This window comes from Mastigoproctus giganteus, chromosome 5, assembly GCF_048544385.1.
Source record: "Mastigoproctus giganteus isolate SK-2022 chromosome 5, ASM4854438v1, whole genome shotgun sequence".
NCBI lineage: Eukaryota > Metazoa > Arthropoda > Arachnida > Uropygi > Thelyphonidae > Mastigoproctus > Mastigoproctus giganteus.
Window position 1 is genome coordinate 70,049,496 of NC_143579.1, and position 25,549 is coordinate 70,075,044.

The 25,549-nt window shown below is 39.6% G+C and overlaps 1 protein-coding gene across 3 annotated transcripts in view; it reads left to right on the forward strand.

Moving 5' to 3' along the window:
* The window catches only part of LOC150085473 (uncharacterized), a 620,530-nt gene that overhangs the window by 255,522 nt on the left and 339,459 nt on the right, over positions 1–25,549 (forward strand). For all 3 annotated transcript variants that reach the window (XM_090374054.1, XM_090374052.1, XM_090374053.1), the window contains exon 10: positions 11,309–11,439. In XM_090374054.1, the coding sequence (XP_090230180.1) occupies positions 11,309–11,439 (131 nt within the window). The remainder of the gene's footprint in view (positions 1–11,308; positions 11,440–25,549) is intronic.

Consider the following 25,549-nt stretch of genomic DNA (forward strand, 5'->3'; position numbering starts at 1 on the left):
AGATGGTTCTGTTGCCACTTCAGCCAAGGATAAAGCTGACCTGCTAGCATCCCATTTTTCTTCCAGCTCATGTATTAATGATCTTGGTAAAACACCTCCCACCATTCCCAACACGCTCCATTCAATGCCTCCTGTGGTCTTCCGTCAAAAGGATATCAGAAGGATTTTGATGAATCTTGTTGCTAAGAAAGCTCCAGGTCCTGATGGTATTTCTCCACTTGTTCTCAAAACCTGTGCTCCTGAACTTACTCCTATTCTTTGCCGCCTTTTTTCACTTTCTTATTCCATAGGTGTTTTTCCTTCTGCTTGGAAATTTGCCCATATCCAGCCAGTTCCTAAAAAGGGTGACAAATCCCTCCAATCCAATTATCGTCCCATTGCAATTACTTCTACTCTTTCTAAAGTAATGGAGAAATCAATTAACCGCCAACTCTTAAACTACCTAGAAACCTTCCGTCTGATCAACGATCACCAGTATGGATTCCGTCAGTGTCGATCCACTGGAGATATTCTGGCTTATGTTACCCATTTATGGACTAATTCAATTAGTAAATTAATAAGAGGAGTTTACCTCAATATTCAATTCAATGGAAAGGTTCGGTGAAACACAAGTAGTTGCTCTTGACATCTCAAAGGCTTTTGATCGTGTTTGGCATAAAGGTCTTCTAAACAAGCTTCCATCTTATGGTTTGCCAACTGTTTTTAGTAATTGGTTATCCAGTTTTCTCTCTGATCGCTCACTGAGGGTGATGGTAGATGGCTCTCTGTCTTCTAACTTCTCCACTAATGCCGGTGTCCCCCAAGGTTCAGTTCTTTCCCCCACTCTTTTCCTCTTGTATATCAATGACCTTCTTCCATTGACTGGAAATCCTATCCATAGTTTTGCCGATGATAGCACATTGCATTCAACTTTCCATTTTGAGAAACCTTGTCCTGCTCAATCAGCTTCAACTTCTCGAAAATCTGCTACCAATTCCTTAAATGCCGATCTTCAGGTAATTCTCCAGTGGGGCAAAGACAACTTAGTTGATTTCAACCCTTCTAAAACTCAGTCTTGTCTTATATCTCGCAAAAAGGATTCTTCTACTCCTATGCTTATCTTTAGTGACACTCCGATTTCTAGGCAAAATGATATATCTCTTTTGGGGATTACCCTGACTTCTAATCTCTCTTGGCACAAGCACATTACAAATATTGCTTCCTCTGCATCTAAAAAACTTGGTTTTCTCTTTCGCTCTCGGCGTTACTTTTCTTCCAAACAGCTTCTCACTCTGTATAAATCGCAAATTCTCCCTGCCATGGAATATTGTTCCCATATGTGGGGTGGTGCCCCCAAAACCTCTCTCCGGCTTCTTGATTCCATTCAGAAGAGGGCAGTTAGGTTAATTAATGATTCATCTCTAACAGAGTCTCTCCACTCGCTTTCTCATAGACGCACTGTTTCTGCTGCATGCCTCTTCTACAGATACTTCCATGGGCACTGTTCTTCTGAATTGGCTTCTATAATTCCTGGTCTCTCTTTCAAAACAGTCCGAACACGTGCCGCCACCAGCCAACATCCATTTACTGTCCAACTTCAAACCCACAGAACCAACTTTTCATCTTCCTCAATTATTCATTCAACTGCCATTTTCTGGAACAACCTTCCTTCATACGTATTTCCTGAAAATTACAATCTACAGAAGTTCAAGTCCAATGTCAACAAATATCTTCTTTCGTCTTCTTAACCTCAAACCCAAGCACGGTACTAAGTACTATAGGTTCTAGTACCTCTCATGTTTGGGGTTCTCATAAAAAAAAAAAAAAAAACATTTGGAGTGAATGAATAGAGGAAATGATTTTTTTTTTTTTTTTTTTTTGGCTGATGCTGTATAAGCTTGCTTTCTTGTATCACATGCCACTGCTAATGCTAAATTCAGTGGAAACGTTTGGTGAAACTCAAGCAGTTGCTTTTGAAATTTCTAAAGCTTTTAATCATGTTTGTCATAAAGATCTTCGAAACCGGTTGCCATCTTATAGATTGTTGATGTGATTTGTAATTAGATATCCAGTTTTTCTCTGACTGCTCAGTGGAGAGCCATCTACCTGATAGTAGATGGCTCTCTGTCTTTTGACTTCTTTGCTAATGCTTGTGTTTCCTAAGGCTCAGTGTCTCAAGATTTAGTTCTTTCTTTCACCCTTTTTCACTTGTATATTAATTACCTTAGTCCATTGACTGGAAACCATATTCATAGTTTTGCTTGTGAGAGCACATTGCATTCTACCTTCCCTTTTGAGAAACCTTGCCCTGTTCAAACAGCTTTGACTTCTGGAATATTTCCTACTAATTCCTTAAATGCTGATCATCAGGTAATTCTCCAATGGGTCAAAGATAACTAGTTAATTTCAATCCTTCTAAAATTCAACCCTGTCTTATATCCCATAGGAAGGATTCTTCTGCTCTTATGCTTATCTTTAACGATACTCGGATTTCTAGACATCACATAATTCTATTAGGGATTGCCCTGACCTCTAATTTCTCTTGGCTTAAGGACATCTTAAATATTACTTCCTCTGCATATAAAAATTTCGTTTTTTCTTTTGTCCTTGGCATTACTTTTTTTTTCTAAACAGCTACTCACTCTGTACAATTCACAAAACTGTTCTACCATGGAATATTGCTCCCACATCTGGAGCAGCACCCCCATAAACTCTTTCAGACTTCTAGACTCCATTCAAAGGAGACAATTAATCATGACCCATTTCCTACAAAAGCTCTCCACTATCTGTCTCATAGATGTTCTGTTTCTGCTGTATGCCTTTTCTATAGATACATTCATGGGCACTGTAATTTCCTCTCTCTCTCTCTCTCTTCCAAACCAGACTGAATCGTGCCGCAATCAGTCAATATTCGTTTACCGTCCAACTTCAAATTCACAAAATCAACTGTTCTTCTTCTTCCTCATTTATCTTTTCATCTTCCATTTTTTCTGCACACCTATTTCTTGAAAATTACAAATTCCAAGTATCTTCTCAACCTTCAACCCATACTCCTATAGGTTGCAATACTTTTTCTGTTTGAGGTTTTCATAATAAAAAGAAAAAAGATATAATGCAGTCTGCACTCCAGTCGGAAAGAGGTTTAGGAAAACCAAGGCAGTTTATTAGAAGTCTGTGGTAAACGATGCAAACAAAAATAGGAAAGACTTCTTTGCTTATACAAACACTAGAAGGAAAGAGATGAATTACTTTGGTTCAACTATTGCTGATCCTGGTCAGATTGCTGTCAAACTGAATAGTTATTTTGCACATACATTCACACATGAAGAATTTTTTAGAGATAGGAATGCCAAAAGTATGTAGGGAGATAATAATTTTATGATAACTGAGGCAAAACTGGAATACAAATTGCAGCTGAATGTAAGGAAACGCACCTCTGGTGGACAGGATCTCTCAAATTGTATTAAAGGAGGCAGGAAAAGAGATAAGTAAACCTTTAGCCATGATTATGAGAGCAATCTTGGATTCAAACAAGGTCCAGTTGATTGGAGTTGTGCAAATATAACCCCCAAATCCATCAAGTGGAGATCAAAGGGTGACATGAGCAATTACTGACTTATTAGCTTGACTTCTTCTCTAAAAAAAAATAATGGAGTCACTGGTGAAAAACATCAGAACCATGTAGTAGTAGTGGCATGTGATGCAAGAAAGCAAGTGTATGAGCTTATGCAGCATCAGCCAAAAAAAAAAAAAAAAAAATCACACCATTCCCTCCAAATGCCTGTCCAGTTCCTCCTTAAATTTATTTAACCTATCAACTTCCACAACGACAGATGGTAGTTTGTTCCAGAAATTAACCACCTGCTGGCTAAAGGCAAATTTCTGTACATCTATTGTACATCTGTCTTCTTAATTTGAATTTATGCCCCCTTAGGTTCATAATCTGAACAAGTGGAAGGATCCCATCAGAATTCAGCGTGCTCAACCCATTCAAGGCCTTATACACCTCAATCAGATCACCGCGCAGGTGCCTAGTCTCCAGCCACTGCAATTTGCAAAACTTAAGCCTCTCTTGGTAAGAGGATTCCTTCATTCCCCTCACCAATCTTGTTGCCCTTCCTGTACACGCTCAAGCAAATCTACATCCTTCCTAAAATGAGGCCTCCAGACCTGTACGCAGTACTCAAGGCATGGCCTGACCATTGCCTTATACAGACGGACAATCACCTCCTTTTCCCTGCTAGCAAAATTCCTATATATCATTGACAAAACCCCATGACCTGCCCTGGCAGCCTGTCTGCATTGCTCAGAAAACTTCATATCTGACTTCACAATTACTCCCAGGTCTTTTTCATTTTCTACCACCTTAAATGTAGTACCACACAGTTGGTACGTTTCTCTGGGGTTACTTCTACCCATATGCAGTACTTTGCATTTGTTAAGGTTAAACTTCAGTTGCCACTTCTTAGCCCATCTGCCCAAATTATCTAGATCCTGTTGCAGTAGCACACTGCCATTACTGTTATTAACAACCCTTCCAACCTTTGTATCATCTGCAAACTTCGACATTAAGCCTGATTTACCTTCATCAATATCATTGATAAATATAAAAAACAACAGAGGACTCAACACCGAACCCTGTGGGACTCCACTAATAACATTAGTCCATGAAGAGCAGCACCCATTAATTACCACCCTCTGTCTTCTCCCACTTAACCATCCTTTTATTCATTGTAGCAACTTACCCTTAATACCATTCTGCTTCAATTTGTACAATAGTCTTCCATGCGCAACTGTGTCAAAAGCTTTCCTGAAATTTTAATATATGATATTAAAATTATTTTTTGCATTCAGTTCCTTTTTAACCACATCATAATAACGAATCAAATTTGTCAGACAAGACTTTCCCTTAACAAACCCATGCTGGGACTGAATTATTGCTGCAGTCTTGTCTAGATGATCCTGCAATGCATCTTTAACCAGTGACTCCATTATTTTACCCGGAACAGAAGTTAAACTAACTGGTCTGTAATTACTCGTGTCAACCTTCGATTCCTTTGATGTAGACATGAATTCACTTATATATCTAACACAGTATGACTATCTTAAGGAATGATCTTGTCTGACTAGCCTGAATAGATGCAGTAACTAAGGAACTGGTTGCAAAAAATGTTGACATAATATATCTGGATTTCAGAGAAGATTTTGATAGTGTTCCACATCAAAAGATGGCTGATCAAATTGGAGCAGTGTGGAATTAGGGACTTGGGACTGCTATGAACAAAGGAATGGTTGAGTGGGAGAAGATTAAAGAATTATTATTTGTCACTCCTTTACTTGGACTAATATTATTAGTGGACTCCCCAGAATTCAGTGCTGGGGCCATTGTTGTTTCAGATATTTATTAACGATATTGTTGATGGCATATTAGCATCAGCAAGGGCACATGATGCAAGAAAGCAAGCTTATATAGCATCAGCCAAAAAAAAAAAAAAACCACACACACACACACACACACCCTTCTCATTTCACCCATCCACTTGATCCAAATGCTTGTCTAGTTCTGCCTTCAATCTGTTTTTTTTTTTTTTTTTTTTTTTTCATGAAAACCCCAAACAAGAGAGGCATTAGAACCTATAGTATTTAGTACCGTGCTTGAGTTAGAGGTTAAGAAGACGAAAGAAGATATTTGGTGACATTAGACTTGAACTTCTGTAGACTGTAATTTTCAGGAAATATGTATGAAGGAAGGCTGTTCCATAAAATGGCAGTTGAATGAATAAACGAGGAAGATAAAAAAATTGGTTCTATTAGTTTGAAGTTGGACAGTAAATGGATGTTGGCTGGTGGCGGCACGTTCTGACTGTTTTGAAAGAGAGAGAGCAGGAATTACAGAAGCCAATTCAGAAGAACAGTGCCCATGGAAGTATCTGTTGAAAAGGCATGCAGCAGAAACAGTACATCTATGAGACAGTGAGTGTAGAGACTGTTAGAGATGAGTCTTTAATTAACCTAACTGCCCTCTTCTAAATGGAATCTAGAAGGCAGAGAGAGGTTTGGGGGCACCACCCCAAATGTGGGAACAAATTTCCATGGTAGGGCAGATTTGCGATTTGTACAGAGCAGAGCAAAGAAAAGTAATGCCGAGAGCGAAAGAGAAATCCAAATTTTTTAGATACAGAGGAAGCAATATTTGTAATGTGCTTGTTCCAAGAGAGAATAAGAAGTCAGGTAATCATCAAAAGAGATATGTCATCTTGCCTAGAAATCGGAGTGTCACCAAACATAAGCATAGGAGCAGAAGAATCATTTTTGCGAGATATAAGACAAGACTGAGTTTTGGAAGGTTTGAAATCAATTAAGTCGTCTTTGGCCCACTGGAGAGTTTAAGCTATCAACTTCTATGACAGATGGAAGTTTGTTCCAGCAATCAACCACCCGCTGGCTAAAGACAAACTACCACACATCTATCCTACAATTGTCTTTCTTCAATTTGAATTTATGCCCTCTCAGGTGATTATTCTGAGGTGTTTTTTTTTTTTTAGGAGCATTAGCATCTAAGGCCATATTGCTCCGGGGATATGCGGTGGTCATTCTCTGACCTTTCCTCATCCTCCGTATTTGGTGGTCACTGGCTCGAACCCCGGTCTAATCCAGAAGCATATGCTACGCACTGATGCTTCTGCCCCACCTGGCTACAGAGTCACCTCTGAGCAAAAGGAAGAATCCCATCAGCATTGAGCATGCTCAAACCATTCAACGCTTTATACACCTTAATCAGATCACCTAGTATCCAGACACTGTAATTTGCAAAACTTAAGCCTTTCTTCATAAGAGCAAACCTTTGTTCCATTCACTAATCTTGTTGCCTTTCTCTGTACTCGTTCCAACAGTTCTACATCCTTCTTAAAATGAGGCCTCCAGACCTGTATACAGTACTCAAGGTGTGCTTGACCATTGCCTTATACAAGGCGATAATCACCTCCTTATCCCTGCTAGAAAAATTCCTAAATGTCATTGACAAGACAACATGAGCTACTCTTGCAGACCATCTGCACTGCTCAGAAAACTTCATATCTGCCTGCACAATTACTCCCAGGTCCTTTTCATTCTCTACCACTGTCAGTGTAGTACCAAACAGTTGATACGTTACTGTGGTGTTACTGCTTCCCATGTGCAGTACTTTACATTTGTCAATGTTAAACTTCAGTTGCCACCTCTCAGCCCATCTGCTCAACTTTTCAAGATTCTGTTGCAGCAGCATACTGTCATTATTATCATTAACAACTCTGCCAACCTTCATATCATCTGCAGACTTGGACATTAAGCTTGATATACTATCACCAATATCAATCATTGATAAATACCGAAAACAACAATGGGCCCAACACCGAACCTTGGGGGTCTCCACTAATAACATTAGTCCATGAAGAGTAGTGTCCATTGATAACCACTCTCTGTCTTCTCCCACTCAACCATCCTTTTATCCATTGTAGCAACTTGCCCTTAAAGCCATACCGCTCCAATTTGTATAGTAGTCTTCCATATGCCACAGTATCAAAAGCTTTCCTACAATCCAAGTATATGATATCAAAATTATTCTTTGCATGCAGTTCCTTTGTTACTACATCATAGTATCCAATCAAATTTTTCATACAAGACTTCCCCTTAACAAACCCATGCTGTGTCCGAGCTATAACTGAAGTCTTGTCTAGATAATCCTGCAATGTTTCTTTAACCGGTGCCTCCATTAATTTCGCTGCGACCAAAATTAAACTAACAGATCTGTAATTACATGTCTCCTTTTGATTCTCCTTTGTGGATTGAGGTCACATTTGCACATCTCCAGTCCATGGGTTCCTCCCCCGAGTCCAAGCAAGCTCTCATAATTTTGGCTGAGGGTTTGCTTACTTCCTTTACTGCGTCCTTTAATATAACTGGATAGATTCCATCCACCCCAGGTGTCTTTCTTATCTTCAACAATTTCTCCTCCACTTTACTCTCAGTTATTACAAGATTATCTAGCTGACTGCTAGAGTTTAATACACCTCTGGCATTCCCCTCCCTGAATAACTCCTCATGTGTGAATGTAGATGCAAAATATTCATTTAGTTTGTTAGCTACCTGAGCAGGACCATCAACAGTTGAATCATCGATATCAAGTGGACCAATCTGATTCATCCCCTTCCTTCTAGAGTTTACATAAGTAAAGAACTGTTTGCTGTTTTTCTTTGCATCCTTTGTCATAGATTTCTTGTAATCTGCCTTTGCCTACTTAACCTCCTTTGTGACTTGGTTACAGACCAGCTTATACCTATGATTGGCTTCTGTGTCACCTGGTGCCTCCGTAGCCAGGTGGGCAGGAGCGGCAGTGCGTAGTACACGCTTCTTGATTAGACCGGGGTTCGAGTCCATGACCACCAAATAGGGAGGATGCGGAAAGGTCAGGGAATGACCACCGCATATCCTCGGAGCAATATGGCCTTAGTTGCTAATGCTCCTTAAAAAAAAACCAAACCGATCTGTGTCACCTGTTAATTTATACATATCCCATGCAATTTCCTTCTTTGCCACATGTCTAATTAATTCATCTGACATCCATTTAGGCCTAAACCTTGAACAATATTTCTTAGTTGGTATGAAAAGACTAGTAGCTTCCAAGATTAATTCTTTGAATGCTTACCATTTTGAATTTACTTTTGGTAACATCATCATTTCGTCCCACCTTATAGAATTTAAATACTGTCTCAGACCACTGTAGAAAGCAAACCTTTACAAAAGCAAAAACCTTTCCCTTTATCCCTGATGGTAGTTATGTCTAAGTAAATCTCACTTCAGCACATTGTGATCACTGCCACCTAGTGGTTCCTCTATCTGCAGATTCTTAATGCATGAAGAATCACTACTGATAATCAGATCAAGAGTATTACTCCCTCTATTTGCCTCCCGAACATGCTGCTATAGAAATCAATCAACCAATTAATCCACAAAAGCCTTACTAGTGTGTGAGTGACCAACTCACAAATTCCAGTCAGTATCTGGGAAATTAAAATCCCCCATTATAAGACACTCTGATTTACTGGCCCACTCTATTTCTTTGCACAATTGCTCATTATACTCATCAGAGTCATTAGGCCTATAACACACACCTACTCTCATTTTTCCTTTCCCAGTGCTTATGTCACACCTAACTGACTCAACGTTGCACTGTTCTTTTATGCCAGCTGGGAGCACTTCCTTCGATTTTATGTTTCTTAACTAACAGCATAACCCCTCCTCCCTTCTGTCCTGTCTATCCTTTCTGTACACATTATACTTGCCAAATTCTAATTCTGCACTGCTTATATCTGTGTGACACCAAGTCTCTGATATCCCAACAGTATTTCCCTTTGATGTCTTGACTAGCACTTTAAGCTCATCAGATTTATTAACTATACTCCTAGCATTGGTGTACATGCACTTGTTTCTACTCTTAGTTACCATAACACAGCCCATGTATTTACTTGTTCCACTATGACTCTCAGTAGTCCTGGAAATCCCCATTGTCTTGCTTTCCAGGCTGCTGCTCAATTGCATTTCAGTAGAAGCAATGCAAGAATCACTTTCACCTCTGCCAGCGGCTACTGTTAATCTATTTGCCCGTGTATCCCCCCCAAACTAGCAGCTTTCTCACCTGCCTCGATAGTATCAGCAAATATTCTTGCACCCTTTCTATTTAAGTTATCCAATCCCTGTAGAAGCAGTCTCTCCTGTTAACAAGCACAGACGCTGAGAAAAATTCTAATTCTACCACTGGAGCCTTGCACAATCTCTCCAGTGCCGAATTGATCGACAAGGCTCTCATCATATACTCCCTCCTATCATGTCTGAACAGAATTGAAGACACTTTCAAATGCAACCCTAACTCATGGCTTTTTTTCAACATTGAAGCTTAATAGCTAAGTTTTCATATGATACAGAGTTGGCAGGGTGGTTAATGACAATAATCAGGATATGATACTACACAAAGTACAGTGGTTTCATCATTTTTGGAAAGGTCCATATTCTAATCCCATTAGAGACTGCAGAATTTTGTAAATGTCTCTTTAATTAGGACTGTGGTTCTGATAACTGTTGTAGGGAATAAGGTTCTTCTATCTGTGAGTTATTTAGGATTTTTAGCCCACATTACAAAGAAATAAGCCCATAACGTTTACCTGACCTTCATGACAGTGGTTTCAATTACTTGTTTGTTGTATCCCATGATTATTTAGGAGCTTAAAGGCCTACTTAATCACATGTGTAGTTTGCTGATCTCAGATAGATTGTGTCCAGTACGTCTTGCACCTACTACCATGCCATGTTCAAAGTCTGTTAGATCACTTCTTTTCCCCACTCTTGCTACTGTTTGTACACTTAACTGATACTAGAAAGGTTGTTCTGCCGAATTTATATCCACAACTGTGGTCATGTTACGTGCAACGTTGTGGGACAAACCATTTGTGTGCACAACAGGGGGTGTACCTAATAAAGTGGCAGTGCAGTGTATATATCGAGTAATATATTACTCACTATGAAGTAGATAATATATAATCTGGTATATGTATTTTTTATTTTGTTCAGTGATATTGTTATTTTATGTTATTTTAATTTGTATGGTTTGTTTGATTTTGTGGTAGAGGGTTGTAATTTATGTTCAGTCATTTCACAAATAATTTTACTGGTTTCACAGATCTGTTTGAGTACATTTCATAAAATGTACACATTTGCCATAATATACATATTATCTACAATATAGGAATTCAACATTTAGATTGAGTGGAGCACTGTGTACAAAACTCATTTTATATAAGCTTGATATAAATTATAATTAATTTTCTTGGGTTTTTTCATTAAATATTTCCATTGAATATATCATCCCCAATGTCCTCGAAGTCTGAATGGTTTCTCTAAAAGCTTTGTGGTCTCTGTAGCATTCATTTGAAACAATCTGACACCATCATTTTATAGAAGACAGACAGATGCATTAACCTTGCTGGGATGAAGAATTGGATAGGTAGGTGATATCACTCATTATATCACTTTTATGAAAAGGATGGAATTGGGTAAGGGAAAGAGGCTAAGTTATATATTTCCACATCATGTGGCCATTCTGCAGCCACTCCACAATCTTTTAAGTCTCTTAGGATACACCACACTTTTTTGTGAAAATTTTATTACTTTATTTAATATTCGGAATTCTTGATTTATAAAAATAAAGGACAAGATAATCTTGCTAGTGCTTTCTTTAATGGTACTTGTGTATCAGTAATTAGAAACATTAATTAATTTATAGTTTAATTGTTTGTAGCTCAGCATCACCTGTCTAATTGTGCCAGGTCACTTGTTAAAACATGCGAATATGAAATGAGTGAACTAGAAGTTTGTCCTGACTGCTATCTCCATGCCTACACCATCAAAGACTGGTTTGCTGAACCATGTGTAAGTTTTTTTTGTTTTTTTTAATCAAAATATTTTTCAGATTAGGCTCTAATATCACCAAATGAAAAATGCTGGATGTAACATATAAAAATAAAAGAAACAAAATTGGAAATGTTATCCTTAAGGTTTCAGTCCCATTCCATTTCTCCAGAAATAAAGTGTGGTGTTTTTGTCAGTTATCCTAACTGAATGCCTTAGTTACCAAATTCTCTCTGGTTTACATCATTCTTTATTCATGCAGGTGTCACTCAGTCAGGTAGTTCATATCCTATCTATTAATCTTTTCAGTCCATGGAATATTACCCACTAGCAGTTCATGAAATATATCTATGCATTTTTTTAAAGTTTTATGGAAATTTAAGGGAGGCATAATGAGTTAGTTGAAAATCTCTCTTGGAATACCAAGGTTATGGAATATACAAAAATTTTACAATCTTGATTACTTACATCATCCCAACTTTTATTGCTAATTTCACCGTTTTAACACATTTCTGTAAGAGTCTACTCCAGCATTATTTATTTTTAAAGATATTTTAATGAATTCTGACAATGAAAAATCAGTTACTTGTATATGACAAAAACATTATCAAAATAATTACAAGTCAAACAGTGTTTTTTCTTTTTTAATTCATGAAATTGTAAATATATTTTCTCTGAGTATGTTATTATAATACCAGAATAAGTATTCATCAAAATGCTTGTCAGTTTTAAATCTTGCCCCCACAGTCTCTTATCTATAATACTTATATTTCTATAATTTAATTTTTTAAAATATTTACTTTTTATCTCTCATCACTACCATATCCTGTTACTTTTGCCCCTTTTCTTCACACTGCATTTTTATTCCCTCCTACACCTATCCTTATACCTCATAACCCATTGGCAGAAATCCTACTTGCAATCCTGTTATTTTCATTTGCCATTGGCTGGAGCATAAATTGAGAAATTAATGTATTTTCACTAATTTGGCAAGCAAATTGTGTGGTGGGAGCATTGCACAGAATGACAAACACTAGCAATTATATAAATATGTTAACTTATGGGAAGAACTCTAATGATCAGGCAGATTTCCGCGCACACACACAAAATATTTAAGAGGGGTATCGAAAAGTTTTTTCCCTGACCTTCTATCTACTCTATGAACATTTTGTTTTATTGACTGTATCGCTTGTTTATCTACTAATATATGCCAGAAGTTTCACTGCTCTGACTCATGTTTATTTTGTTATAGAGCTGAATATGTGACAGAGTATCATCATGGATAAAGTTGAATATCAGTCCATTATAAAATTCCTGTTTTTTTAAGACAAACAGCCAAAAGCCTGTCCATGAAGAGATATCTACAGTGTATGGCAATATCTGTCCATCGCATGACATTGTAAAACATCAGTGGAGACTGTTCAAGGCGGGGAGGGTATCCATGATGAGGAAAGAAGCGGGCAGCCATCCACATCTTACACTGCTGAATTTTTGGAAAAAATTGAACAGCTGATCCTCATTGCCCACCAAATAATGATTAAACAGATACCAGGATGAGCTATGGATCAGTGGAGAGCATTATTCACAATGATTTTATTATGAATAAGGTCTCAACACGATGGATTCCCCACTTGATCACATGTTTTTAGAAAGTAAAAAAAGCAGACCTGCTCTTAGGAATTGATCACCATGTGTGACAGTGATTCTGGCCTGTTTTTTCTCCGATTGGTGACTGTGGATGAATCGTGGATATATCATTTTGACCCAGAAACAAAACCGGTTTCAAAACATCCATTGTCACCAATTCCCAAAAAGTCCAGAATGCAGCCATTTGCAGGGAAGATGTTGCTGTCAGTTTTCTGGGATGGGAGGGGCATTATTCTCGCATATTACCTGGACCACCATCAATGCACATTACTATAACAACTTAGTGAAGCAATTACATGCAGCAGTTAAGGAAAAGTGATGCAGAATGCTCAGTGCAAACGTGTGCTGTTGCCTTATGACAATGGACCACACTGCTGTTGCAACCACTAATCTTACCCAGAAGTTCCATCTTATTCCTGTGACCTGGCACCTTTTGACTTCTTCCTCTTTCTGCAGTTGAAATCGTTTTTGTGTGGAAAGCATTTTTTTGGCAGTGCAGAAGTAATTTCTGTGACTGAAGGAATTCAAGTGCAGGAATTCAAAAGCAAAGTAAAAAAAGTAAAAAAAATGGCATAAGGAAGTGCTCCAAAAGATGAAAGAAATGGTTGCTTTGGGTATTAGCATTAGCATTAGCATTAGTAGAGGCATATGATGCAAGAAAGCAAGCTTATTCAGCATCAGCCAAAAAAAAAAAAAAAAAAAAAACACACAAACACCACTCCCATTTCACCCCTCCGTTCGTTCAAAATACCTGTCCAGTTGAGCTTTAAATTTGTTTAGGCTATCAACTTCAACAACAAGTGATGGAAGTCGGTTCCACCAACCAACCACCCGCTGGCCAAAGGCAAATTTCTGCACATCTATCCGACATCCGTCCTTCCTCAATTTGAATTTATGCCCTCTGAGGTGATTATTCTGAGCAAGATGAAGAATCCCATTGGCATTGAGCATGCTCAAACCATTCAAAGCCTTATACACCTCTATCAGATCACCTCGCCGGTGCCTAGTCTCCAGACTGTAATTTGCAAAACTTAAGCCTTTCTTCGTAAGAGCAACCCTTTGTTCCATTCACTAATCTTGTTGCCCTTCTCTGTACCCGTTCCAGCAGCTCTACATCCTTCTTGAAAGAGGCCTCCAGACCTGTATACAGTACTCAAGATGTGGCCTAACCATTGCCTTATACAAGGGAATAATCACCTCCTTATCCCTGCTAGAAAAATTCCTGTATATCATTGACAAGACACCATGAGCTACTCTTGCAGCTCGTCTGCACTGCTCAGAGAACTTCATATCTGCCTGCACAATTACCCCCAGGTCCTTTTCATTCTCCACCACTGTCAGTGTAGTACCGCAGAGTTGATACGTTGCTCTGGGGTTACTGTTTCCCATATGTAGTACTTTACATTTATCAATGTTAAACTTTATTTGCCACCTCTCAGCCCATCTGTTCAACCTTTCCAGATCCTGTTGCAGCAGCATAGCGTCAGTAGTGTCCTTAACAACCCTGCCAACCTTTGTATCATCTGCAAACTTGGACATTAAACTTGATATCCCATCATCAATATCATTCATAAACACCGAAAACAACAATGGACCCAACACTGAACCCTGAGGAACTCCACTAATAACATTAGTCCACGTTGAGCAGTGTCCATTGATTACCACTCTCTGTCTTCTGCCACTCAACCATCCCTTTATCCATAGCAGCAATTTGCCTCCAATGCCACACTGCTCCAATTTGTGCAGCAGTCTTCCATGTGCAACAGTATCAAAAGCCTTTCTAAGATCCAAATATATAATATCAAAGTTATTCCCTGCATCCAGTTCTTTTGTGACTACAATCATAGTATCCAACCAAATTGGTCAGGCGAGACCTGCCCTTAACAAAACCATGCTGCGTCTGAGCTATAACTGAATTCTTGTCTAGATGATCCTGCAGTGCTTCTTTAACCAGTGCCTCCATTAATTTACCTGGAACAGAAGTTAAACTAACAGGTCTATAATTACTTGTGTCAGCCTTTGATCCTCCTTTGTGAATTGGGGTTACATTTGCACATCTCCAGTCTATGGGTACCTCCCCTGAGTCCAAAGAAGCTCTCATAATTATGGCTAGGGGTTTGCTTACTTCCTTTGCTGCCTCCTTTAATATAACTGGATAGATCCCATCCACCCCAGGTGCCTTTTTTATGTTTATCCTCAACAATCTCTCCTCCACTTTCCTCTCAGTTATAACAAAATCATCCAGCTCACTGCCAATGTTTACTATACCTACATCATTCTCCTTCCTGAATAACTCCTCATGCGTGAATGTAGATGCAAAATACTCGTTTAGATTGTTAGCCACCTGAGCAGGATCCTCAACTGTAGAACCATCAATATCCAGTGGACCAATCTGATTCATCCCTTTCCTTCTTGAGTTTAAATATGTAAAGAACTCTTTTCTGTTTTTCTTTGCATCCTTTGCCAAGGATTTTTCGTAGTCTGCCTTTGCCTGCCTAATCTCCTTTGTGACTTGGTTACAGACCAACTTATATCTATCATAGGCTTCCATGTCACCCATTAATTTGTATGTATCCCATGCATTTTTCTTCTCTGCCACATGTCTCATTAGTTCATCTGACAACCATTTAGGCCTAAACCTTGAACAATATTTCTTAGTTGGTATGTAAAGCCTGGTAGCCTCCAAGATTAGTTCATTGAATGCTTCCCATTTTGAGTTTGCTGTTGGTAACATCATCAGTTGGTCCCACTGTATAGAATTTAAATACTGTCTCAGACCATCATAGTCGCCTTTACGAAAACAAAAACCCTTCCCTTTACCTCTGATGGTAGTTACCTCCTTGAGTAAATCCCACTTCAACACACTGTGATCACTGCCACCTAGTGGTTCATTTATCTGCAGATTCTTAATGCATGAAGAATCACTACTGGTAATCAGATCAAGAGTATTGCTCCTTCTTGTTGCCTCACGAACATGCTGATGTAGAAAACAATCATCCAATAAATCCACAAAAGCCTTGCTAGTGTGCGAGTGACCAACCCACAAATTCCAGTCAGTATCTGGGAAATTAAAATTACCCAATATTATAAGACTCTCTGATTTACTGGCCCACTCTATTTCCCTGTACAATATCTTATTATATTCATCAGAGTCATTAGTCCTATAGCACACTCCTACTCTCAATTTTGATTTCCCTATGCTTATGTCACACCAAACTGACTCGACACTGCCCTGTCCATCGATGTCGACTGGCTTCACTTCCTTGGACTTTATGTGTTTCTTAACTAATAGCATAACCCCTCCTCCCCTCCTGTCCTGTCTATCCTTTCTATACACATTGTATTCCCCAAATTCCAGTTCCGCATTACTTATATCTGTGTGACACCACGTGTCTGATATCCCAACAATATTTGCCTTTGATGTTTTGAGCAATACCTCAAATTCATCAAATTTATTTACCAAACTCCCAGCATTGGTGTACACGCAGGTATACATGCACCTGTTTCTATTCTTAGCTACCCTAACACAACCCATGTGTTTACTTGTACTGCAATGACTCCCAGCAGTCTCTGAAATATCCTGCATCTTGTTTTTCAGGCTTCTGCTCATTTCAATAGAAGCAGTGCAAGAATCACTTTCACCTCTGCCAGTGGCTACTGTTAATCTATTAGTCCTTGTATCCCCCCCCTTTAGCAGTTTTCCGACCCACCTAACACTGCCTCGACAGCATCAGCAAAAATTCGTGCACCCTTTCTATTTAAGTGTATCCCATCCCTGTAGAAGCAATCTCTCCTGTTAACAAGTACAGTCCAGGCTGAAAAAAATTCTACCCCTTGAGCCTTGCACAATCCCTCCAGGGCCGAATTGATCGACAAGGCTCTCATCATATACTCCCTCCTATCGTGTCTGGGCAGAATTGCAGACACTTTCAAATTCAACCCTAATTCACGGCTTTTTTTCAACAGTGACCTGTACTTGCTAAGTAATTCCGCCGGTCTCCTACTCTTAATATCATTAGTGCCAACGTGTACAACTATATCACCTTTTGTGCCCTTAAAAGATGATATCCGCTCTACAACATCATCAACCTTTGCCCCTGGCAGAGATACCCTGGTCCTATTCCACCTATCCTTTTTACAAAGCATGTTCCCCGTTTCCCTGACAATAGAGTCACCAACAACTACTAGTTCCTGTGGGACCACTGCATTCTGCCTAGGGGGCTGCCTCTGTGTTGCCTGATGACCAAGTGCAAGCTCTGGCGTTGATGTGGGCAGCTGAGAGCTTGATGGGCCCCTCAATTTATTTCCTTCGAGGGCATCCACCCTGTCCTTCAAGCTCTCATAAAGGCCCATAACAACGCTGAGTTGTCGCCTGATTTCCTTGCACTCCTTACATCGTGCACACACAAAGACATCCCCCTTGGCAGTATCATGTCCCGTACCCGACTGCTCCGCAAACATCAAGCAAACAGTGCATTTTAAAAGACTGTGATTCAGAGGGCAACTGCCCCCCTCAGTTCTCCCCTGAACCACAGCACTCCCATTAGCTTGAGCCTTTTGCTTTGCTGCTCTGGTCAGAGTCATGATTCCGATTTAATTCAATAAAATTTCAAAACAAAAATTAAATCTTAAGGTAGTGACTAAACAGAGGAGTAATATATGTTCCAAATCTCAACCTCCTGGAACACGTAGAACATGGTTAGAAGAAAACTTTTTGATATCCTCTCTTATGTGTATAATCTCTATACTCATATATGTGGTAGAATTCATTATAAAGAGGTTTCACATGTTAAACTTTTATAGAATTGGTAGGTTCAGAGGCAGATTCATCCCTAAAACTTTGGAGAACTATCTCTTAATTGAAAATTGTCGCATAAGACAGTCAGAGAAGTTTTAAAACTGGTTTGTGTATGTCAGATAGTAGTTAATAGTAGTAGTAGCAATGGAGGCATGTGAGGCAAGAAAGCAAGCATATGAGTGTATGTAACATCAGCCAAAAAAAAAAAAATACCAATTTCACATGTCCATTCCCTCTAAAAGTTTGTCCAGTTCCTCCTTGGATTTATTTAAGCTATCAACATCCACAACGACAGATGGAAGTTTGTTCCAGCAATTAACCACCCACTGGCTAAAGGAAATTTCCACACATCTATTCTACAACTGCCTTTCCTCAATTTAAATTTATGCCCCACCTCAGGTTCATAATCTGAACAAGCAGAAAAATCCCATCAGAATTCAGCATGCTCAACTGATTCAAGGCCTTCTACACCTCAATCAGACCACCTGGGAGGTGCCTAGTTTTTAGCCACTGCAGTTTGCAGAACTTAAGGCGTACTCTTACCAATAAAGGTAAGAGTACCCCTTGGTTCCCTCGCCCTTCTCTATACATGCTAAAGCAACTCAACATCCTTCCTAAAATGAGGCCTCCAGACCTTTACTCAACTACTCAAGGCATGGCCTGACCATCGCTTTGTACAAAGGGATAATCACCTCCTTATCCCTACTAGCAAAATTCCTGTATATCATTGACAATATCCCATGACCTGTTCTGGCAGCCTCCCTGTATTGCTCAGAAAACTTCATATCTGACTGCACAATTACTCCCAGATCTTTTTCATTTTCTACCACCCTAAGTGTTGTACCACACAGTTGGTACGTTTCTCTAGAATTACTTTTGGCCATATGCAGTACATATTCAGTACTTTGCATTTTTCAATGTTAAACTTCAGTTGCCACTTCTCAGCCGATCTGCCCAAATTTTCTAGATCCTGTTGCAATAGCACACTGCCATTGCTGTCTTTAACAACCCTGCCAACCTTTGAATCATCTGCAAACTTTGACACTAAGCCTGATATACCTTCATTAATATCATTGATAAATATACAAAACAACAGTGGGCCCAACACCGAACCCTCTGGAACTCAAGTAATAACATTAGTCCATGAAGAGCAGCATCCACTGACTACCACTCTCTGTCTTCTTCCACTCAACCACCCTTTTATCCATTGTAGCAACTTACCCTTAAGACCATACTGCTCCAATTTGAACAGTAGTCTTCCTTGCGCAACAGTGTCAAAAGCTTTCCTAAAATCCAAGTATATGATATCAAAATTAGTTTTTGCATCCAGTTCCTTTGTTACCACATCATAATAACGAATCAGATTTGTCAGACAAGACTTTCCCTTAACAAACCTATGCTGTGTCTGAATTATTACTGTAGTCTTGCCTAGATGATCCTGCAGTCCATCTTTAACTAGTGACTCTATTATTTTTCCCAGAACAGAAGTTAAATTAACTGGTCTGAAATTACTCGTGATCCCTTAGATCCCTTTGTGAATTGGGGATCCATTTGCACATCTCCAGTCCTTGGGGACTTCCCCAGAGTCCAAGGATGCTCTCATAATTATGGCTAAGGGTTTGCATACTTCCTTTGCCACCTCCTTTAATATAACTGGATAGATCCCATCTGTCCCAGGTGCCTTTCTTATGTTTAACTTCAACAATTTCTCCTCCACTTTGCTCTCAGTTATTACAAAATCATTAAGCACTCTGTTACAGTTTTTTTTTTTTTTTTTGTGAACCCCAAACATGAGAGGTATTAGAACCTATAGTACTTAGTACCGTGCTTGGGTTGGAGGTTGAGAAGACGAAAGAAGATATTTGTTGACATTGTACTTGAACTTCTGTAGATTGTAATTTTCAGGAAATACGTATGAAGGAAGGTTGTTCCAGAAAACGGCAGTTGAATGAATAAATGAGGAAGATGAAAAGTTGGTTCTGTGGGTTTGAAGTTGGACAGTAAATGGATGTTGGCTAGTGACGGCACGTGTTCGGACTGATTTGAAAGAGAGAGCGAGAATTATAGACGCCAATTCAGAAGAACAGTGCCCATGGAAGTATCTGTAGAAGAGGCATGCATCAGAAACAGTACGTCTATGAGAAAGTGAGTGGAGAGACTCTGTTAGAGATGAATCATTAATTAACCTAACTGCCCTCTTCTGAATGGAATCAAGAAGCCTGAGAGAGGTTTTAGGGGCACCACACCAGGTGTGGGAACAATATTCCATGGCAGGGCGGATTTGCGATTTGTAAAGAGTGAGAAGCTGTTTGGAAGAAAAGTAACGCCGAGAGCGAAAGAGAAAACCAAGTTTTTTAGATGCAGAGGAAGCAATATTTGTAATGTGCTTGTGCCAAGAGAGGTTAGAAGTCAAGGTAATCCCCAAAAGAGATATATCATTTTGCCTAGAAATTGGAGTGTCACTAAAGATAAGCATAGGAGCAGAAGAATCCTTTTTGCAAGATATAAGACAAGACTGAGTTTTAGAAGGGTTGAAATCAACTAAGTTGTCTTTGCCCCACTGGAGAATTACCTGAAGATCGGAATTTAAGGAATTGGTAGCAGATTTTTGAGAAGTTGAAGCTGATTGAGCAGGACAAGGTTTCTCAAAATAGAAAGTGGAATGCAGTGTGCTATCATCAGCAAAACTATGGATAGGATTTCCAGTCAATGGAATAAGGTCATTAATATACAAGAGGAGAAGAGTGGGGGAAAGAACTGAATCTTGGGGGACACCGGCATTAGTGGAGAAGTTAGAAGACAGAGAGCCATCTACCATCACCCTCAGTGAGCAATCAGAGAGAAAACTGGATAACCAATTACTAAAAACAGTTGGAAAACCATAAGATGGAAGCTTGTTTAGAAGACCTTTATGCCAAACACGATCGAAAGCCTTTGAGATGTTTCACGGAACCTTTCCATTGAATTAGTCCATAAAAGGGTAACATAAACCAGAATATAACCAGTGGATTGACACTAACGTAATCCATACTGGCGATCATTGATCAGAAGGATGGTTTCTAGGTAGTTTAAGAGTTGGCGGTTAATTGATTTCTCCATTACTTTAGAAAGAGTAGAAGTAATTGCAGTGGGAATATAATTGGATGGGAGGGATTTGTCACCCTTTTTAGGAACTGGCTGGATAGCAAATTTCCAAGCAGAAGGAAAAACACCTTTGGAATAAGAAAGTGAAAAAAGGCGGCAAAGAATAGGAGTAAGTTCAGGAGCACAGGTTTTGAGAACAAGTGGACAAATACCAGCAGGACCTGGAGCTTTCTTAGCGTCGAGATTCATCAAAATCCTTCTGATATCTTTTTGACGGAAGACCACACGAGGCATTGAATGGAGCGTGTTGGGAATGGTGGGAGGTGTTTTACCAAGATCATTAATACATGAGCTGGAAAAAAAATGGGATGCTAGCAGGGTAGCTTTATCCTCGGCTGAAGTGACAACAGAACCATCTGGTTTGGACAGAGGTGGGAGCCGAGATGGGCAAAAGTTGCGGCCTATAGTTTTGGCAAGAGACCAGAATGCTGGGCTACCATTAGGGCAAGAAGCCAGTTTTCTACTCTTAGCCTGTTCAAACTCTAGTTTGGACTGATTAATAATTGCTTTACAATTGTTGCGAGCTTTGGTGTAGGCAGAAAATGAAACTGAAGAATTAGAAACAAACCAATTACGATATGCAACATTCTTCTCTTGAACAGCCTTAGAACATTTATTGGAAAGCCAAGGTTTAGATAAAGGACGAGATTTTAAAGTGGAGTGTGGGATAAAGGATTCCATTCCTGCAAGAATAATTTCACTGACACGATCTGAGCAAACGTTGACATCAGAAGTTTTGAAACAGTAATCCGACCATGGAAAAGAAGAAAAGAAGTCTTGCAGGTCATCCCATTTTGCATTCTTGTAATGCCAAACAACACGAGGTTGGGAATAGCCATGAGATCAAGGTTCCATTGGAGAAGAGACAAACACCGAGTTGTGATCTGAAGTGCCTAAAGGACCTCTCACTTCGACCATGTACTTAGAAGGGTTGTTTGTGAGAAAAAGATCAAGCGTATTGGCTGTATGATTAGGATTGTCCAGTATTCTTGTAGGTAAATGAACAATCTGTGCTAGGTTATTAGTAATTGCAAAAGCCTCAGCATCTCGACCTGATGGGTCTGTGTGACTAGAAAACGGAAGCCAGCTGGAGTTGTGAACATTAAAATCACCAAGGAAAATTACCTCACTGTTAGGAAAGTTGGACTGGAGAAAGTCAAGTTGCAAAGAGAGAGAGGAAGTCAAAGAGCTCCAAGTGATTAGTGGAGTTCGGAGAACGGTAGAGACAACAGATGAATTTTACACAATGAGGTAGAGACATTTTAAGCCAGAGAAGATCAAAGAGAGGAGATTCCAAATTGCCAAGTCTCTGACAGGGAATGTCAGAATGGACATATGCACAAGTACCACCTTTGAGGCGAAAGGAATCATACAACGAATAATTTGGACATCTGAGATGAGCAGTAGTTGAATCAACTGATAACTGAGATTCTGTCAGGAAAAGTACATGGTGTTTGGCAGACTGCAAGTGGAAATGGACATCGTTAAGATTGGAATTGAGACCACGTATATTTGTAAAATGAATTAGGAAGTGCTTGGGAGGTTTAGATCTTTTCACAGATAAGCTTGCTCTATTAGTTTGACAATTCATGGTGTATTCAATAGTAAGAAAAAGTGGGTGGGACATGCTGTATGAAGTAATGAAATTTTTGAATATGGCGTACATGTGGTAAGAATATACCCAGATCCTTGACATAATGTGGCCTCGACAATGCTCCCCGCATACACACTACTCACAGAAGGAAAAACACCTTTACTCGGACTTCCTCCAGTCACTATCTGGCAGAGTAGAGGTAGCAAGATTATACACTAGCTGATCCGGAAGCCTCCTACAGAGTTACCAATTGGTTCGATCCGGTGTACTAACTAGCGGCCGCCCTGCGAACACCGTTTTAGAGCTGTACCTTCGAAATGTAAGGAATATTGGATCTCGCCACGACATTCATCCTAACCTCAAAAGTCATCAATCATACTGCATGATGGAAGAGATAGGGAATGGTTGACCGGAACTTAGCTCTAGAGACTAAAAATGGGTTACACCACTTCACGCCTCCAATAAGAAAAGTGGTGGGATTTCACCGGTTGAAGAGAGTTATCTACCACCTAGTACTGCCTGGTAACATAGAGGGGCAGCGTTCCTCCATGTGGTGTGGGTGCCACACCTCGACCCTGCTTACGTTGGTTCACACCTGGGTGGTCACCCACCATGTACTTGTGCATGGAGGTTATACCCAGGATTATAACAGTCCCACCATCGTGAAGGTGCAAGCAGAGGATTTGGCTGTCACAGACCGTCCGGACTTCGCCGAAATTGGGTCCACTTGACTTGAGTGTCACCCGAATATCAGTTCCATCAGCATTTTAAACTTCCAGGTAGCAAGTACAGCTTGTGTGGCCTATCTGAGAGAATGTCTGTGACAACCTCAAGGACCAAGAATTCCAGAAGTTTGATGAACTTCTGGAATTTTCCTCCCTTAAAAACAACTCATTTGTGAATGCAGATGCAAAATACTCATTCAAATTATCAGCTATCTGAGCAGGATCATCAACAGTCGAACCATCGAAAGAAGTTCAATCAAACTGATTCAACTTCTTTCTTTCTTCTAGATTTTATATAAGTAAAGAAGTCCTTGCTGTTTTTCTTAGCATCCTTTGCCAAAGATTTCTTGTAACCTCCCTTCACTTACCTCACCTCCTTTGTGACTTGATTCCAGCCTAGCTGATATCTGTCCTAGGTTTCTGTGTCACTCAATAATTTGTATGCATCCTGTGCATTTTTATTTTCTGTAATGGATCTCATTAGGTCATCTGACACCCATTTTGGCCTAAACTTTGAACAATATTTCTTAATCAGTATGAAAAGCCTAGAATTTGCTGTTGCTAACATCATTAATTAGTCCCACTGTACAGAAATTAAAAACTGTCTGAAACCACTGTAGTCACCCTTATGGAAGTAAAAACCCTTCCCTTTTTTTCACTGATGGTAATTATATATTTAAGTAAATCCCACATCAACACACTATGATCACTGCCACCTAGTGGTTCCTTTATCTGCAAATTCTTTGTACATTTATAATCACTGCTGATAACCAGATCAAGAGTATTATCCTCTGGTTGTCTCTCGAACATGCTGCTTCAGAAAACAATCATCCAATAAATCCACAATAGTCTTGCTAGTGTGTGAGTGACCAACCCACAATTTGCAGTCAATATCTGGGAAGTTAAAATCCCCCATTATAACATAGTCTGATTTACTGATCCATTCTATTGCTCTGTACAATTGTTCATTGTACTCAATAGAGTCATTAGGCCTATAACACACTCCAACTCTTATTTTTGCTTTTCCAGTGGTTATGTCACACCAAAATGACTCAACATTGTACTGTCCATTTATGCCAACTGGGTGCACTTCCTTAGATTTTATCTTTTTCTTAATTAACAGCATAACCCCTCCTCCCTTCCTACCCAAATTCCAATTCTGCACTACTTATATCCCACATTGTACTCCCCAAATTCCAATTCTGCACTGCTTATATCTTGACACCATGTCTCTGATATCACAATAATACCTGCCTATGATGTCTTGACCAGCACTTCAATTTGCACAGTACTCAAGGCATGGCCTGACCATCACCTTATACAAAGGGATAATCACCTCCTTATCCCTACTAGCAAAATTCCTGTATATCATTGACAATACCTCATGACCTGCTCTGGCAGCCTCCCTGCATTGCTCAGAAAACTAATTTATTTCTTATACTTCTAGCATTGGTGTACATTCACCTTTTCTCATTCTTAGTTACCCTAACATAGCCCATGTATTCATTTGTTTCTTGATGACTTCCACCAGTCCCTGAACCTCCAGCACCCTGCCCTCCAGGCCGTTGCTCATTCTAATAGAAGCAGTGCAAGAATCACTTTCACCTCTGCCTGCGGCTACTATTAACCATTCAGTCTACGAATCTCCCCAAGCTAGCAGTTTTCCGACCCACCTAATGCTTCCTCAATAGCACATGCAAACACTCTTGCATTAGGCCAAAGACTGCTTCTACAGTGATGTGTCCCATCCCTGGAGAAGCAGTCTTTCCTGTTAATAAGCACAGACCATGCTGACAAAAATTCTACCCCATGAGCCTTGCACAATCCCTCCAGGGCCAAATTGTTTGACAAAGCCCTCAACATATACTCTCTCTCTCCTATCGTGTCTGGGCGGAATTGCAGATGCTTTCAAATTTAACCCTAACTCACGACTTCTTTTCAGCATTGACCTGTACTTGTTAATTAAATATGCAAATATTATAGTCTTAATGTCATTAGTGCCAACGTGTACAACGATATTACCCTTTGTGCCCTTAAAAGATGATATCTGTTCTACAACATCAACTTTAGCCCCCTGGCAGACATACCCTGGTCCTATTCCACCTATCCTTTTTACACAATATAATACCTGTCTCCCTGACAATAGAGTCATCCACAATAACTAACTCCTGTGGGTCCAGCACATTCTGCCTTGGAGAATGCTCCTATGTTACCTGATGCACA